Source organism: Haliotis rufescens, unplaced genomic scaffold (genome assembly GCF_023055435.1).
Source record: "Haliotis rufescens isolate VD_foot unplaced genomic scaffold, xgHalRufe1.0.p SCAF_8, whole genome shotgun sequence".
Taxonomy (NCBI): Eukaryota; Metazoa; Mollusca; class Gastropoda; order Lepetellida; family Haliotidae; genus Haliotis; species Haliotis rufescens.
Window position 1 is genome coordinate 36,057,370 of NW_025964372.1, and position 15,990 is coordinate 36,073,359.

The 15,990-nt window shown below is 38.2% G+C and overlaps 1 protein-coding gene across 9 annotated transcripts in view; it reads right to left on the minus strand.

Moving 5' to 3' along the window:
* LOC124141805 (guanine nucleotide exchange factor VAV2-like) overlaps window positions 1–15,990 on the minus strand; it is a 103,817-nt gene that overhangs the window by 51,488 nt on the left and 36,339 nt on the right. For all 9 annotated transcript variants that reach the window (XM_046509937.2, XM_046509936.2, XM_046509934.2 and 6 more), the window contains exons 4-12: window positions 12,054–12,170; window positions 9,776–9,831; window positions 6,725–6,811; window positions 5,262–5,376; window positions 3,378–3,467; window positions 3,153–3,221; window positions 1,796–1,993; window positions 1,364–1,459; window positions 964–1,035 (exon numbers count right to left, since the gene is read on the minus strand). In XM_046509937.2, coding sequence (XP_046365893.1) covers window positions 964–1,035; window positions 1,364–1,459; window positions 1,796–1,993; window positions 3,153–3,221; window positions 3,378–3,467; window positions 5,262–5,376; window positions 6,725–6,811; window positions 9,776–9,831; window positions 12,054–12,170 — 900 coding nt within the window. The remainder of the gene's footprint in view (window positions 1–963; window positions 1,036–1,363; window positions 1,460–1,795; window positions 1,994–3,152; window positions 3,222–3,377; window positions 3,468–5,261; window positions 5,377–6,724; window positions 6,812–9,775; window positions 9,832–12,053; window positions 12,171–15,990) is intronic.

Below are 15,990 nucleotides of genomic sequence, written 5' to 3' on the forward strand. Positions count from 1 at the left end.
TTTAAGGTCAGAATTGAATTTTTTTACTTAGTGTGCGACTGTGATCGATACTTGCTGCAAGAAATAAAAAATTGTGATCCACCGATGCATTGGTGTATCGTTCCACCACTACAGGATATGTAAATAATGTGAAGGAGAAATCACTCAAATCTGTTGGTTCCAGAAGTAGAATCAACTTGCCCTTTAGGGGTGTGTGACTTTCACGTCTCGTTGACTACTTTTGCAATCAACTGATTCAACTGCTTTCTCTATTTTATCCATGTTATGATTGATATATTTTTTCTCGATTTTGCATAATGACTTATAGTTGCATCAGTTTTACTCAGTGCATCCTCCTGAGGCAAGGGAGTAAATTGACTATAAAAGTCCAGTTCCCACCTTAGTTTGGCTGGACTAACAAGTCTGTGCATTACGAAATCGACATCAGGTTTGCAAACAATATGGATTTCAACGTGCAGATTTCAGTTGACTGAAGGAATTGCAAAGGATGACAGATACCAACAGATATTCTCCAAATCTTTTTTAATCAAGGTGCTCACGTGATTTGATGCACCTCGCGAGGTAAGACCTGTTCTATTACAATATAGAGCTTGATCATCGATCATTTCGTCTTGACTGGGTACCGCCATTCTGTTAGAAGCAAATGGAGGTGATATGATAGGTGGAATCTGATTGGTCAATAGAAGGGACATAAAAGGGACATAACTCATAAAAGCTTTGATCAAACCTGGTTCGGCAAGGGTAGAAACTGGCCTCTTAAAGTCTGTTAACCTTGCCGCGGGAAGATGTACTCAGTGTTAAAATGCACATTGAGAGTCAGCTGCCACAACACTAGCATGACTTATGGAGTGAGTTGATGGAGTAAGCACCTATCCAGCCATGATACAATGAAGAATGGGATACAGGAGAGATATTCCGAATCTCCACTGGTGAGCTGAATAAATCTTCATGAGTTACACCCACCTGCATGGCCTCCAAGCCTTTTTCTAGGTCTATTCTCTCAGGGTTTGACTTGTCTGTGTTCTTTATGAGTTCCTGAAATATAAGGAGATTTGATTACAATGTTACCATGGTAACAGAAAGCCAAACAAAAGATTTTAAAGAGGATCTTAATGTAGAACTCTGAACCACATTTCGTTTTCTTTGACAATGCAAAACTCCAAGCGAAGTCCCGAGTTTTACACTATTGCACCGAGATGTTAAAATACATTCTTATTTGAGTTTTTTCCAGTTTGTCTGCCAGGGCAGGATTAGAATCCTAGATAAAACCCTGTCCTTGCAGAAGTAAACAAGTAGTTTTAGAGACTGGTCTGACCTGATGGTTCTAGCACTACAAACATTGTACCACTAATCTGTGCCTCACCCTCAACAGCAAGTGGTACTTGAGCACTCTCTGCATTGGCACATGGAGCAAGTCCCGCAACCTAAACTTGCCCTCGTTGGCTTTCCGTTCACATTCCTGAAACAGATCACAATTAGAGATAAAACCTGATGGACACAGAACCTTCCAGTGCCTACACGTCAGTGAACATTCCAAAACATGTGTTCGCGATATTCCCTGTCCCGATGCGGCAGTCCACCGATGTAATACTCGCACCAACAACACTAATCCCTTTCAAGCCAACAGCACCGCTGTGACAAGCATGGGTTGCTGAACACAAATCCCAACCGGGATCTTCACTGGGCTTATTTCCATACCGATATGACACATATGTACACAGTAAAGAATATGCTGTAATCTTGCATGTGGATCAGACACATGATTGATCGAATCATACCCACGATCACTACTCACCATTATTTTATTTCGGATGACATCATTCTCACAGACTTTGTCAATCATTTCTTGAGCTGCTGGGAGGTTGGAACAGAAATCTCCATAGATGAGCAGCTTCTTCTTGTAGTTGACGAAGACGCTGCTGATGGTGGGGTTGCCTGTCTCGACAGCACGTAGCAGATCGGCGGAGAATGATCGGTGGACAATCAGGAGCTCCTGTAACCAAAGCAATGCTACATGTTTTTATTATGCCTCAAAGCGAGATTGACCAATCAGAGAGCAGAACTCTTAACCCCACATGAGCCTGTATACCGTCAGTAAAAATCCAAGATGGTTGTTACTGACCTAAAATGAGACCGTATACCATCAGTAACAGCCATTTTGGATTTTCCAAAATCAACCTCACATATTTCACATGAAAATTCTGGTACAGAAATTCATTATTCGACACCGTTTTGTGTTTTAATATCATTAATTTTGATGTGCAAGGATGTTGATGTTTTTCTGCATCACATTTGTGACTTTAATAAAGATTATAGAAAGTTAAAATTATCAACAAGGTTTGGCCTCTGAGGTTTGAAGAGCAGTCTCCCTTTGATCTTAACATCTTAGGTTGTAAGTGTTAAGTTTTAAGTTTTGACATGTTTTGACAGTTTTTGCGACAAAGATATCAAATAGTGTAAACATTTCAGCATAATAAATCATATGCCGAGAAAATCGGCTTAAGCCCCTCCCAATGTTGTTCTCCTAAATGTTTAAAGCATTCACTCATCACACTGAAGACCCGGGTTCAATTCCCAACATGGGTACAATGTGTGAAGCCCATTTCTGGTGTCCCCTGCCATGATATTGCTGGAATATTGCTAAAAGCGGCATAAAACCATACTCACTCACTCAATGTTTGTTTGTTGTTTAACACCGCACTCAGCAATATTACAGCTATATGAAGGCGGTCTTTAAATAATCGAATATGGACCAGACAATCCAGTGGCTAACATCATGAGCATTGATCCGAGCAATTGGGATGGATGACATGCATCAACCAAGTCAGGGAGCCAGACCACCCAATCACGATAGTCGCCTTTTACAGCAAGCATGGGTTGCTGAAGACCTATTCCACCCCGGATCTTCACAGGTGTGAAATATACTACTCAGGGGAAGAACACACAAAATTTTTTATGATTATTGTTAATTTGTCATGACATGACATGACAGACTACCTATAGTCATATGAAAAAATCAAGTGTGCTTTAACTTATTTTGAGTAGTTTGTATCAATTTATTTAAAAAATTCAAGACATGATGGCAAACACGTGAAATGTTTTCTTTTCCAATTGATCCAACATTTCTATACTTTCATTATAACACCACTTACCTCTATGTGGGCAAAGACCACTTCTCTGTCTTGTGTGGCAATAAAGGCATGTAGGGGCTTGATGAAATGCTGCAATCAAGACATAAGAATCAGTTACCACGTACATGGGACATATACATGTAAGATGTAACAGCATTACTGGCTGCAGTCTAAACTCACTATCACCTCAGATCTTAGTCAATATCAGTATTACCTCCCGAGACTGTAGCCCGGTGCATGACGTACCTGGTTGACCATGGTGAGGGCATCCACATAGTTCTTCTCTGTGTCCAGCATCTCCTTAATACAGTGGTCACGCTTGGTCAGTGGCACAGGCTGAAATAATATGTGGACAGTCAACATGGAGAGCAACCTCAATACTCAGCTACAGCAATACGTTAAATACAATACAATAATTTGATACATCTCATTTCACAATCTAAATGACTGAAATACGTCATAACAGCATTATTGTAACTACAGTACTGTCAGAAATGCTAGAAAAATGCTTTTCACCTCGAGCTCACATCCATCAATAAACCTCAGATCACAGGTTCCAGCGCGCAAAATAATGACACGATTACCTTTACCTGATGGTACCATGGTTTTAGTCTACCTTCTTTGTTATTTTTATCATACTGTTGATTTGTTGGTATGAAAGCACCAGAGTTTGAACAGTTTGGTAATACACCCTCTCATAACTAATAAAAGGTTTCCCTCTATCACTGTCACATGTAAAGAACTTGTATGCATTTCCTACTACAGACTCCATGTCCTGTACCAGTGGTACCATGGCTATGGCTGTGCATGTGTAATGCAACATTCATCATGTGTTTGTTTTGTTTGTTTTTTGTTTAATGCCACACTCGGCAATATTCCAGCTACCAGTATATGACGGCAGTGTGTAAATACTCGAGGCTGGACCAGACAATCCAGGGATTGACATCACGAGCAACGATCTATACAAATGGGTTACGATTACATGCATCAATCATGTCAGAAAGCCTGATCAGCCGATCCCGATAGTCGCCTTTTACAGCAAGCATGTTTTGCTGAAGACATTTTCTACCCCGGAACTTTATCATGTGAGCAGTGTTGACACAGAAAATGCAGCATCAAGTTGGTATTTTCTAATATGGACATCTAGAATGATCTCCAGTCAACTTGTTTTTTAGATGTCTTATGATGACTCCACTATAATATTGTTATAACAGTCGTGTGCGCATACTTCTTAGAGGTGAAACGATACACTGTTGCATTGTGAGTTTTCATGTTATCTAACTGTTGCATTGTCATGTTTAATGACCCCAGGGTTTTTGTCAGTAAAATAATAATCGCAAAATGTGTTGGAATTAAGTTTTCTACTAAAAATAGCCGCAACAAACATTTACCTACAGCTAGCTTTTCCTTTTGAACGTGCCCTGAAATATTCATAGTCAAGACATTTCCATGTGATTTGACGTAAATATAAATATCGCGATATGTATCGTATTGTGACCTTTGTATCAAGATACATATTGTATCGTGACCTTGCTGTATTGTTTCACCACTAATTCTTCTGTAGTCCGTTTCAGACTTCCCTGATTGGACTAAGAATAAATCTGAAGATGCTGTGTTGTTCTAATTTTTCTCCTGTAAAATTGTCGATAGGACTTTTTGTGACTGAAATGCTTCAAAACACAGGTAGGTAAGATTGTATTGGACATTTCAATAGCAACAGTCTGTGAAACATTCTATCTTCTCTTAATGGGCAAAAAGCATTTTTCTAGCATTTCCAACAGTACTTTAGATCATATAAGCCTGTAAAAAATCAAAACGGGGATAGCAACAATAATGTCTTGAGTACAAAGGATGACAGCCAGGTCACACATTGTTACCCATCCTCACGTTACTGGACTCTAAGACAACCTTTGGGTCCTGATGTTATTATTCATATAACTAACATGAAAGTAAGGGTATTACACAATGTAACAAGAGAACCTGTATACTAGGAGAGTCATCAGGTCATGAAAAGATTGGTATACCAATATGACCAAGAATCAGAGAGTAGGGTTGGTCTCATAATCAAAAACATTTATGTTTTCAGGCTGACATGATGTAAGTAGTGACAGTTAGAGTGGCTGCCCCTACTTGTGATTTCTGTGGCTCCTCCCTTTGCAGTCCACACAGGTCATCATAGATCTTGTCCTCCTCATCCTGGTACACACAGTCATACAGCTCTTCTGTGTCCTCGAGGTCGTTCTCACTGCACACACACCAGTACACATCAGTATTATCACATCATCGTACACTGACTTAGTGATGATTGGTACATATCAGTATTATCACATCACATCACATCTCATTAAGCATGTTAAGTGACTTAGTGATGATTGGTACATCCTATTATTGTTTGTTTGTTGGTTTAACACCACACTTCCAGCCTGTCTGTAAACAATTGAGCCTGGACCAGATAATCCAGTGATTGACATAATGAGCATTGATTCACACAATTGGGATACGATGACATGCATTCTTTCCCTGCACTATACAATGTTACAGTCTTTCCATGATAATTCAGTAATCAAGACCTGATATGTGGTCATTGATGTTTCAGTCAGGTGAGGTAAAAATGAATATTTTATTCTCTTATTACACTATATTTTTAGAAACAGTTAGTCAGTAACATCATTCAGACATTTATCTACCTCCTAATCATGCTCTAACACTGATATCACTGACACAAACATACATCAGTGGTACAGTGGTAAGTAATACAGTGTCATGATTGTACTGGTCTACCACAACTTCTACTTACAATGCTGACTGCAGCAAACTCATCATACAAAGCAAATATTAAACTTAACTTCCATTTTAATCATTCGTTTAAAATTATTTCAGCTAAAATATATATGTTCCCAACTGTGGTTAAATCCTTTAGCATGTTTAGATGCTTTATGACAACCCACGAATATCCATGCCTGCTAGCCTATTCATTACACATGCAAACAGAATATATGTGCAACCAACTAGTTTCACGTGAGTGACATGGTTTTAATGTCACACGAGTATTCAGTTGTCATGTCAGTGTAATGCGGGAAGTGAGCAAACGCTTTATTTTAACCACTCGACTATCCCACCGCCCCACACAGTAATGAACACCACAATGATGAAACCCATTAGCACAGGTATGGCAGCCTCCATAATTCATGCCAACCTGCTAGCCCAATACTATTTAATTGTGCTGTGGACAAGTAATAATCCAGTGATGGTTGTCTTCACTGCCTGGTAGCATTTCAGGATCATAATTCTGAACCAGTTCTCAATGTGCAGCGTTAGAAATTAGCACTAGTCCCATAGTCCCTGCCAAACTGCCCAACAGTTAAGGTATCATAAGGACAAGTAGAGATTTTTTAGGGGTTGGCCATATGTTATCATTATAAGGACAAGTGGACATGGTGGACTAAAACTGTTTGTTTCTAACGCTGAATGTACCTATATTGCTACAAATTGTAGAACTGAATTACACTGACAGAACATGTAAACACAGGAAACAAGACCTATTCCCATCCAACAAATGCCAAGTCCGTGGTCTAGGAGCCATCTTTACTTACACTGCCATGTCAGGTAACTCTCCATAGATGTTGTCAGGATCATCGGTGTAATGATTTGACTGGGCCTGACTATCCGGGGGGAATCCGCTACAACCAATAGGAGCCAAGAGTTTCAGACATCAAGTTTCAGACATCTCCACAAGACTGGTTAGTTATCACATGGACATACAGTTATCACGAAGGGTGTGTGGTATTATCGGTATATCGGTATATTGAGGTTCATTCTTGCCACGATATGTATCACAATATCATTTTTTCATGCTCATTATATCCGGCAATTTCTAATAGTGATTTTATCATGTATTTAATGTTATAGACTTAATGCCCTAGATTGTGCATACAAGATGGCCGCGTATTTATTGACTGAGTAAACATTATGTTGTACCAGCATCTTGCTTTGTTCCATTTCCTTAATCATGTTTATGTATCAGATTGCTTTTGAATTCAAAATTTAGAATAAATCATGATACATATCACAATATGGCTGATAAAATATTGTGATACACTTTAAACCTCCAATACCCAGCCCTAGTTATCACACAGGTGAATATGACAAGTTTACAGCGTTATCGTATTATCAGCTCCCCATTAATCTGATCACTTCACGTTAATTGTTCTTGGGACTGTCCCCTTTCTTACCTGCTCCTCCAACTGTTGTGGAGATTTTCTCACCACAATTTCTTTTATATATATAAATTGTACAATAGATGCTGTGAATTCTTACACCGTTATCAAGCTGGAGGGGTTGGTTATAGGCACTCCATTGATAACGGTGTAAGAATCTACTTCTAAACTTCGCTACATACAATACACCAGAAGTTGTCATCCACAAAGCTGTATGTTTTCATTATTAAGCGGTTACCATGATTGCGTAAAGTCAGGAACTGAAACAAAGTCATATCCACCTGTATGATATACATGATATATGAACTGACAAATACAATCTCATTATTATGCATTATTTTTTCTTCGATCTGACACAGTTCAATTCCATACTGCAATCAGCATGATCAGTCACATCCAAAGGTCATGCAGATGTACATGAAGTTATCTTTAAAAAATAATGCATAATACAAGTAATCATAGCAATTATACAGTGTTAAAGGACAAATACCTACATGTGTGTGTGTGTGTCACTGAACAAGTGACATGTGACGCAACTCAACCAACAGTGCCATGATACACTCATACACCCCTATCACAGTGGGACTAGTAATACTTGTTAGTATCACTTTCAGCATGGTCAACTAACTCTGTTACACACAAAATAAATTCTAGCAATGCTTTCTACAGACAATATGTCTGAATTGGATGGTTTGGTCCAAACCGCACGCTATATGTGTATAGCATGCATGCTGTACAAACCAGGCATTGATCAAGCAGAGAAGGCTTGTTTCTGTCATGTGACTGACTTACGTGGCTAGCAGCGCTATCTGGTTGTAGTAAGGGTGCTCATGGAGCGGATGTTGAGATACAGAAGGAAAACTTCTACAAACAAAACACTATCACTGTCATACCCGTGTACTCCTTATACACTCCATGATTAACTATCCTTATATAGTACATGAGGTGAGGTGAGGTGAAATGGGGTTTAACGTCGCGTCCAAGATTATTGCACTTATATAGCGATGTGCATGTACGTGTGTGTGTGTGGCTGCTTGTACTAGTCCGGACCGGCCGATTTATAGTGCTAGCTCACTGAGATACCATGCCGCAGTTTAACATAAAAAACCCACTCAGACACAGTATACTGACTCCGAGCCGACCAGTCCTTGTTTTAGCCCCTTAATGTTGAGCGCTAGTCCTGCACCATGACCGTGGAATATATTTATTTTATGAAAAAATAATAATCTAGAAATGCATACAAAAGCAAGTCTAGCCATCTCAAGCTAGCTCTATTCCACATAGAGAATTGTTTTTATTTTTAGAGTCAAGAAGGATATTGTGTAATATAAGATTTCAGAGACTAAATGTTAGTCTAGTTGAGCGCCAGACAGGGTAACAAGTACCATCTTTTAACGTCTTTTGGTATGACGCGGCCGGGGATCAAACCCCGGACCTTCCGCTCTCCGGGCGGAGGCTCTACCACTAGACCCCGGAGGCAGTCATATGGTACATGTAGTATTGGCTTGCACAGGAACATATACTGCACAGTTCACCCACCCATTTGTGAAATCAAAAGAATTGTGACTTGTTAATTCATACCAGAGTGAACACTGTTTAGCCACAGTGAGTGAGTGAATATGATTTGATGCCACTTTTAGCAATATTCCAGCAATATCATGGCAGGGGACACAAGAAATGGGCTACACACATTGAACCCATGCAAGGAATTAAACCCAGAACTTCAGCATGGAGAGTGAACGCTTTAACCACTAGGCTACCCCACCACCCTTTTACCCTTAGTAATTGTATGCTTGTAATTTATGCTTCAGATTCCAGATTCTCCAAATGAAGTAACAATATTTCCTCCTTAACCATTATTCATGCTATTTAATCCCAAACTGTAGCAACAACTGAATGTTAAACAACTGCAGTAATGAAAAAGGCCTGATATAATGAAGCCACAAGGCCACTTCAGATAAATTCTGGACATCAAATGTAGAATTCTGTCATCAAACAGAAGGAGGATTATATCAGTTATCATTACCAGTAGAACAATCATAGATTCTCTATTCACACTTCACAGACCTTGGCCATGTTGGCAAGAACACCAATTAATTCCTGTCAACAATAACCATGGCAACAATAATTGGAATTAATTTAAATTTAACAACCTAATTTAAATCCCATACATATACCTTTTATGAAAAAAGAAGACATTTCACGGAAATCTTTGTAAACATAAGAAGTCAATGCATGTGAAAAGACTGTTGCCATGTATATGATCAACAAGAAGGCTTGATGTGACAATCTGCCATGTTTGCCAAGGGAGATAACTTTGCCTACAAAGTCAACCTCAAGCTGCTTAAAGCAACTGCAATCTATCATGTTAATGTTGCAGGTATCTCAATCGAATATGCATTGTATAAACAAAACATTACATGTTACCTTGTTTTTCGTCGTGCTATGTCAGTTTTGGACAATACTGACATTGTCTCCAGAACCTAAAATGGAAATGACACATATCAGACACTTCATTGTATACATCCAATATGTCGGTTAAAGTATAATTAGAACTATCTGTGTGTTTCACTCAGGAATTTATCTAGGTATCCAAAGTCAGTGGCCTTGGCACATAAACTGGGGAGAAAATCATTATCTTGTTCAAAATCGGAATTTCAGAGTTATTTTTAACATTGCATGGAATTCACTACATGAACCTAAGCATAGAGCCTCTTTATTGGTCCTGTAACCAGTGAAGTAGAAGTCACCACTACAAAGCCATAACATTGGTTAGGAACATATTAACAGGAAGTGAGACATTTTCATTCCAATGTGGGAACTTTTGCTGCAGACTTGGCACTGAATATCGACCTCTGAGCAGGTCTAGATAATCCCCGAAATAAAAACTTTACACCCTGTGTGACAATACATTTACATCACAGTTGGCTGGCAGATCATATGACCAAACACTTTAGTATCAACAAAAACAATTAACAGATGTGTACCAAGTCTATATCCAAGCTATTTGGTCATATGCAGTGATGCAGGTCTCAGACGTTTACCACTTCGGTGAAACCCACGAGCACGAGTATGGTGCTGACAAACCTAGAAACATAATCAAGGGAACCAAGATTTGTACCCACAATCATAGGTTTCTGGCTTGCCCAAGGGACGCAACCCCTCATCATTATGATGTAATGCATTACTTGTATCATATTAAGATAAAAGTCAAAGCATATGCTGCTTTAAGCATTGTTAAGCAGAATTTTCAATATATTCACTAAATATTCTGATATATGTATGATTTTTGTGTCCCTATTTGAGGATTTCACGACAAATGTCAGGAACAATAATAATGTTTTGAGTGAGTAAGGCTTAACCATGTTAATACCTCTTTGAATAGGTATTTTTCAGTAATCACAGCTAAATGTGAGAGAAAAGCCCAAATTGATTCAGCTTCTAAATGCAAGGTGCTGACAGACCAACATGACCAAGGGATTTGAACCAGCAAATCAGGACACAATTGTGACATAATTCTGTATGGTAGACAACTGGATCACACGTGCCCACAAACCTCTTCCAGGAAAAAGTTTTTTGATTTGCTGACATGTCCGAGGATAGCTTCCTCATATCTTCAAAAGTTTCCCTGTCGTCATAGTCATGTCTATCAACATGATAACACATACATGTCAAAGTGAAATAGTAATTATCTGGGATATGGCTCTATGTTATTTGTTGTGAATAGGACATGTACAATACTGTGAGAAATATTGAATTGGTTTCACTTTGACATGTAGTATTACAAGCAGTCATTGTGATTCCGAATACCTGATTTGTCCATCATTGCAAACAAGTGGTTTTTTTCCATTCAGTCTTCTTTGGAAAAGTAAACAATTCATCAAAACTTAAATCAGTTTTGCAAAAATAACTGCCTTGTGACATCTTTCCATTACAGTTTTCCAACTCATCATGAGCATTTGGATGGCTTCAACATGTGGTCCTTATTGGCTCATTGGAAAGGGACCTGTGAAGATCCGGGGTAGAATAGGTCTTCAGCAACCCATGCTTGCCATAAAAGATGACTATGCTTGTCATAAGAGGCGACTAACGGGATCAGGTGGTCAGGCTCGCTGACTTCGTTGATGCATGTCATTTTATCCCAATTGTGTGAATTGATGCTCATGATGTCAACCACTGGGTTGCCCGGTCCAGACTCAATTATTTACAGACCGCCGTAATATAGCTTGAATATTGCTGAGTGCGGCGTTAAACAACAAACAAACAAACATGGAAAAGGATTAAGTTTTTGTCTTTTTTGTTTGTTGTTCAATGCTGCACTGACTGCAAATAATCGAGTCAGACAATGCAGTGATCGATAATGTGAGTAACGATTCATGTCGTCAGGGTACAATAACACTATCAACCAAGTCACTGAGTCTGACCACCCGATCCATCTGGTCACCCTTACGACCAGCACAAGTTGCTTGGGACCAATTCTTAGCCGGAATATCCACAGGGTGGGACAAATTTACAACAAAACGACCATCACTATTAGAAGGAGGAAAAAGGTCCGGCGTTTTGACAGCTAATATTTTCTTACGTTAAACCCCAGATTGGTTGTTCTCTCGAAAAAACTTGCCTGCATTTTGAAACCAACAAAACCATCATGTTTCAATATGTTTTGACAATGGAAAGCACATAATTCTACTATATAGAGTTTTACCTTTCGGAAGTCCTTCACATCAAACAGGTCCTGCGGCTGGAACAGCTGCATATCATGTAATCCAAAAGGTTTTTTGCATGTCTGCAGAAATGTGCGAATATTCTTCATGCACAAAAACTGAAAAAAAGAAGAAAATGACATTTCAGCATATACTTGTTTAACATGTTAACTATCTGTAAATATGCACAATATGTTTTATATGGATGAATGACATGCACTTGTAAACAGCGTTAGAAATTGGCACTAGTCCTGTAGTCCTTACCAAACTGCCCAATAGTTAAGGTATCATAAGGACTAGTAGAAATTTGTCCATGTTAAGGGTTTTGCTATATGTTATCATTATAAGGACTAGTGGACAAAAACTGATAATTTCTAACCCTGGTAAACAATGTGTACATTGCCTTACACTCATTGGATGCTTAGGAACAGGAAGTGAAATACAGACACTTCAGACAAATCAGGAATTTGTTCCAACCTGACAAGGAAAGGATGTTTGCAGATAACACTACATATACTTGGTACACTGTTTTTCACTGTGTTCGTACAGCAGCAAAAGGGAATTCCCCATGTTGGCTAAATGTTGATGGACCATAATGCACTTAAATCACTTTAGTCACACTGTCATATGTCTAGTGATGCTAAATCGGCACCGTTTTGCATCAAAATCTCCATGTTCCTTGTGGCCTGGCTGACAAGACGTTGTTCCTATCAACCAGTTGGTATTTGACCTCTGAAACTGTTTACTTCAGGATCATTCTATCAGATTTTTTGGTTTTTATCGTCAGTAAGGTGATGTTCGCCAAAGTTCTTCATTGGACATGTTAGAGACATTACAAATCTTGGTAAATATTAATATTTGAAAATTGAAACAGAAACGAAACATAAATTGATACATGGGTAGGCATACATCAGTAGCCATATATTGGTAGGCATACATATGTGTGGAAACTTTCGGTGAACCTTGACTTCCCTGATCATGCTGATGGAAAACAATGTCAAACTGTGAAACATGAACTGAGAGGGTCTCCATACAGTAATACTGCCAGCAGAGATCACATCACAGTGGAAGGAGATTCCACAATATTATCTGGTATTTTGAAACCTGTACTAAGCGCCAACATTTACTGACACTCCTATTTTCTCGTGTACGCAGCAGTGTAGAACATGAACATGGTGTACAGGACCAAGGGGTAGATAATTTCCTTGTATCTATCATAAAAAGAGGTTTTAGTTTCATCAATGTTTGAACTAAATTTGTTCCCTACCATGACAGATATCTCTCTGACAACAAATTCTACTTGTGTATGGTTTTATAATCGCTCCCCTTTGTCATTTCCTTACATTTGTTACATGCCCAGAGTGCTAATTACAATGAAAAGAAACAAGTTCATATCATGAAAGAAGAGAAAGACTAGTGTCTCACAGAATTCTACACTTTCTAAAATGATCAACTGATACATCTAAAGATGCACAACAGCGACAATCACCAAAACATATGCTAAATCAATAATGATTAAAAACTATTTATGAAAAAAATGGGTCTGCAATCAAAGACAATTTACCTAGATATACATGAACATGATGAATGGATTTCTGATGTGGACATTATACCAAATTTGAAAGAAAACGAAAATGGCTTAGTGGTGGGCCATCATTTGGCCATAAGGAAATGATGTGCTTAGATTCTACTTGGCAAATGATTTGATGTAACCTACAACATCTGTACAAGGGAAATGTTCTCACAGGCAGTAGTAATTTTCAACTAGAAGTTCCATTTTCTGGTTGTTATAAATTAGTAAAAAAATACATACAGGCAGTGTTTGTAAATAAACATGAAAGTCAATCATTGTCAATGGTACTTGTCATAACCCGCATATTAAATTAAAGGTAATACTTTTTGTCTGTCCTCAATAGGCTCTTCAAATTCTATCGGGAGAAACCTCAAGGATCCCTCTCTAAATGTTAGAACAATGTGCATGTGAAGAGAGATGACAATTCAGAAACAGTTCTGAATATTGATTAGTTTCAGCAACATATCTCTTAATACCATGGAAACTGGTAATGCAAGGATATAAATGTTTAACAATGTACTACATCCATAGTGCCCTGCAGTGTGAGAATCTATATACATGTACTTGTACTTAATATCTGTGGTAATAAGCATCTATGAAACGTTCCTCATGTATCATGTATATTATCATGAGTACCTAGGTCTTGTGTGATTTGTTTATGCTCTGCTTATGTGACAATGCCACCAAAATGGCAGATTCTACACGTTGTTCGAAAGTGCTTGTGCAATGAAAATAACTGTTTACAACCACAATTTGGACATGCAGTATAACAGTTTCTATTTTTTTTTTAAAGTTCTAAACAGCTAAAGAGTACATCCTCTCATCCAATTACAGTTGACCAATGAAATTTATGTCTGGGTAAAAATTCTCATAAAGGTTATTGTAGATGATTGATAATGGGTGTGTACATAACTATGTCTGTCTGAGATATACAACATGTGTGAGTGTTTTGTTTGTTTGTTTGTTTGTTGTTTAACGCCGCAATCAGCAATATTCCAGCTATATGACGGCGGTCTGTAAAATGATCGAGTCTGGACCAGACAATCCAGTGATTGACATCATGAGCATTGACTCACGCAATTGGGATTGATGGCATGTATCAACCAAGTCAGCGAGCCTGACCACCCGATCTCGTTAGTCCCTTTTTATGACAAACGTGTGAGTGGATAATACCCGATAACAACAAGACTTTCGTCAACTAGTCAGTAATTCATTATCACCAAAGTATCCCATTTGCATTGTTACCTGGATATGATGAAATTGATGCTTTTTTCTCAGTACAGTGCCATTGTGTTGAGTTTTCCTTCACATTTAAGTTTCACTCTGTTTTTCCCGATGTAATTATTCAGAGGTTATTGGATACTGGATTCCTATTTCAATCTCCATGTTAACTTGTAACCATTGTAACAACAGCCACACTGGCACTTGTTCAACCTTACTTCCTAGCAATCACATTACTGTCCCCATGATCAGCTGAGTCATAAACATTGGACCTTAAAGAAGTTAATTCCACTTACTCTTTACACTTGATCTGCAACACTGGCAATTGACATTATTCACATTATTGTTTGTTTTTTTAACATCACACTCAACAAAACTCCAGTTATAGTGATTGTGGTTGCCTGTAAATTATCATGTCTGGGCCACACAATCCAGTGACTGATATCATGAGCAATGATCTACACTGATGGACACACCATCAGCCAAGTCACCAAGCCCATCTACTCCATCCATTAAGTCAACTCTTATGACCAGCATAGGTTGATGAGGACTAATTCTAATCCGAAATCCCCATAGGGGTGAGATTAATCATAAACACGGTAGCTAAGCTAAACATATTTCAATTTCAGTCCTATAAGTTAGCTTATAATAATCAACAGGTTGCACAAAAATTTCAAGTTTGTAAAGATAAGGGTCGTAGAATACAAAACGTTTGGCACACAGTTAATTTTGATCATGAATCATGTGAATTATAGATATGCAATGCAAAACTGAATTCACCTGTCAGGGATTTTCTAGGATTGGTAGACAAATTGGATTTTCTCCACAAATTGCAAATCATTTATTAATTTCTTCTTATTATTATTAATTTTCTCAGATTCTGATGTATTCTTGAATTCCATATAATGCAATGGTGTAAGGCTACTGGTAAGTAGGTATGAAATCCAGTTATCAGTTAAATACAAGTTACATCTGAAACAACAAAATCATGAATGATAATAACCTGCATCAATGGGGAAATTGTTGATGCCACTTTGGAAACTTTTACAGACATTTACTGTATCCTCTAACACCTTCTTTATAAGTCCCTGGCTAATGGCATACTATGAACTATTTGAATTTGTTATGGTTATTTATAATAGACT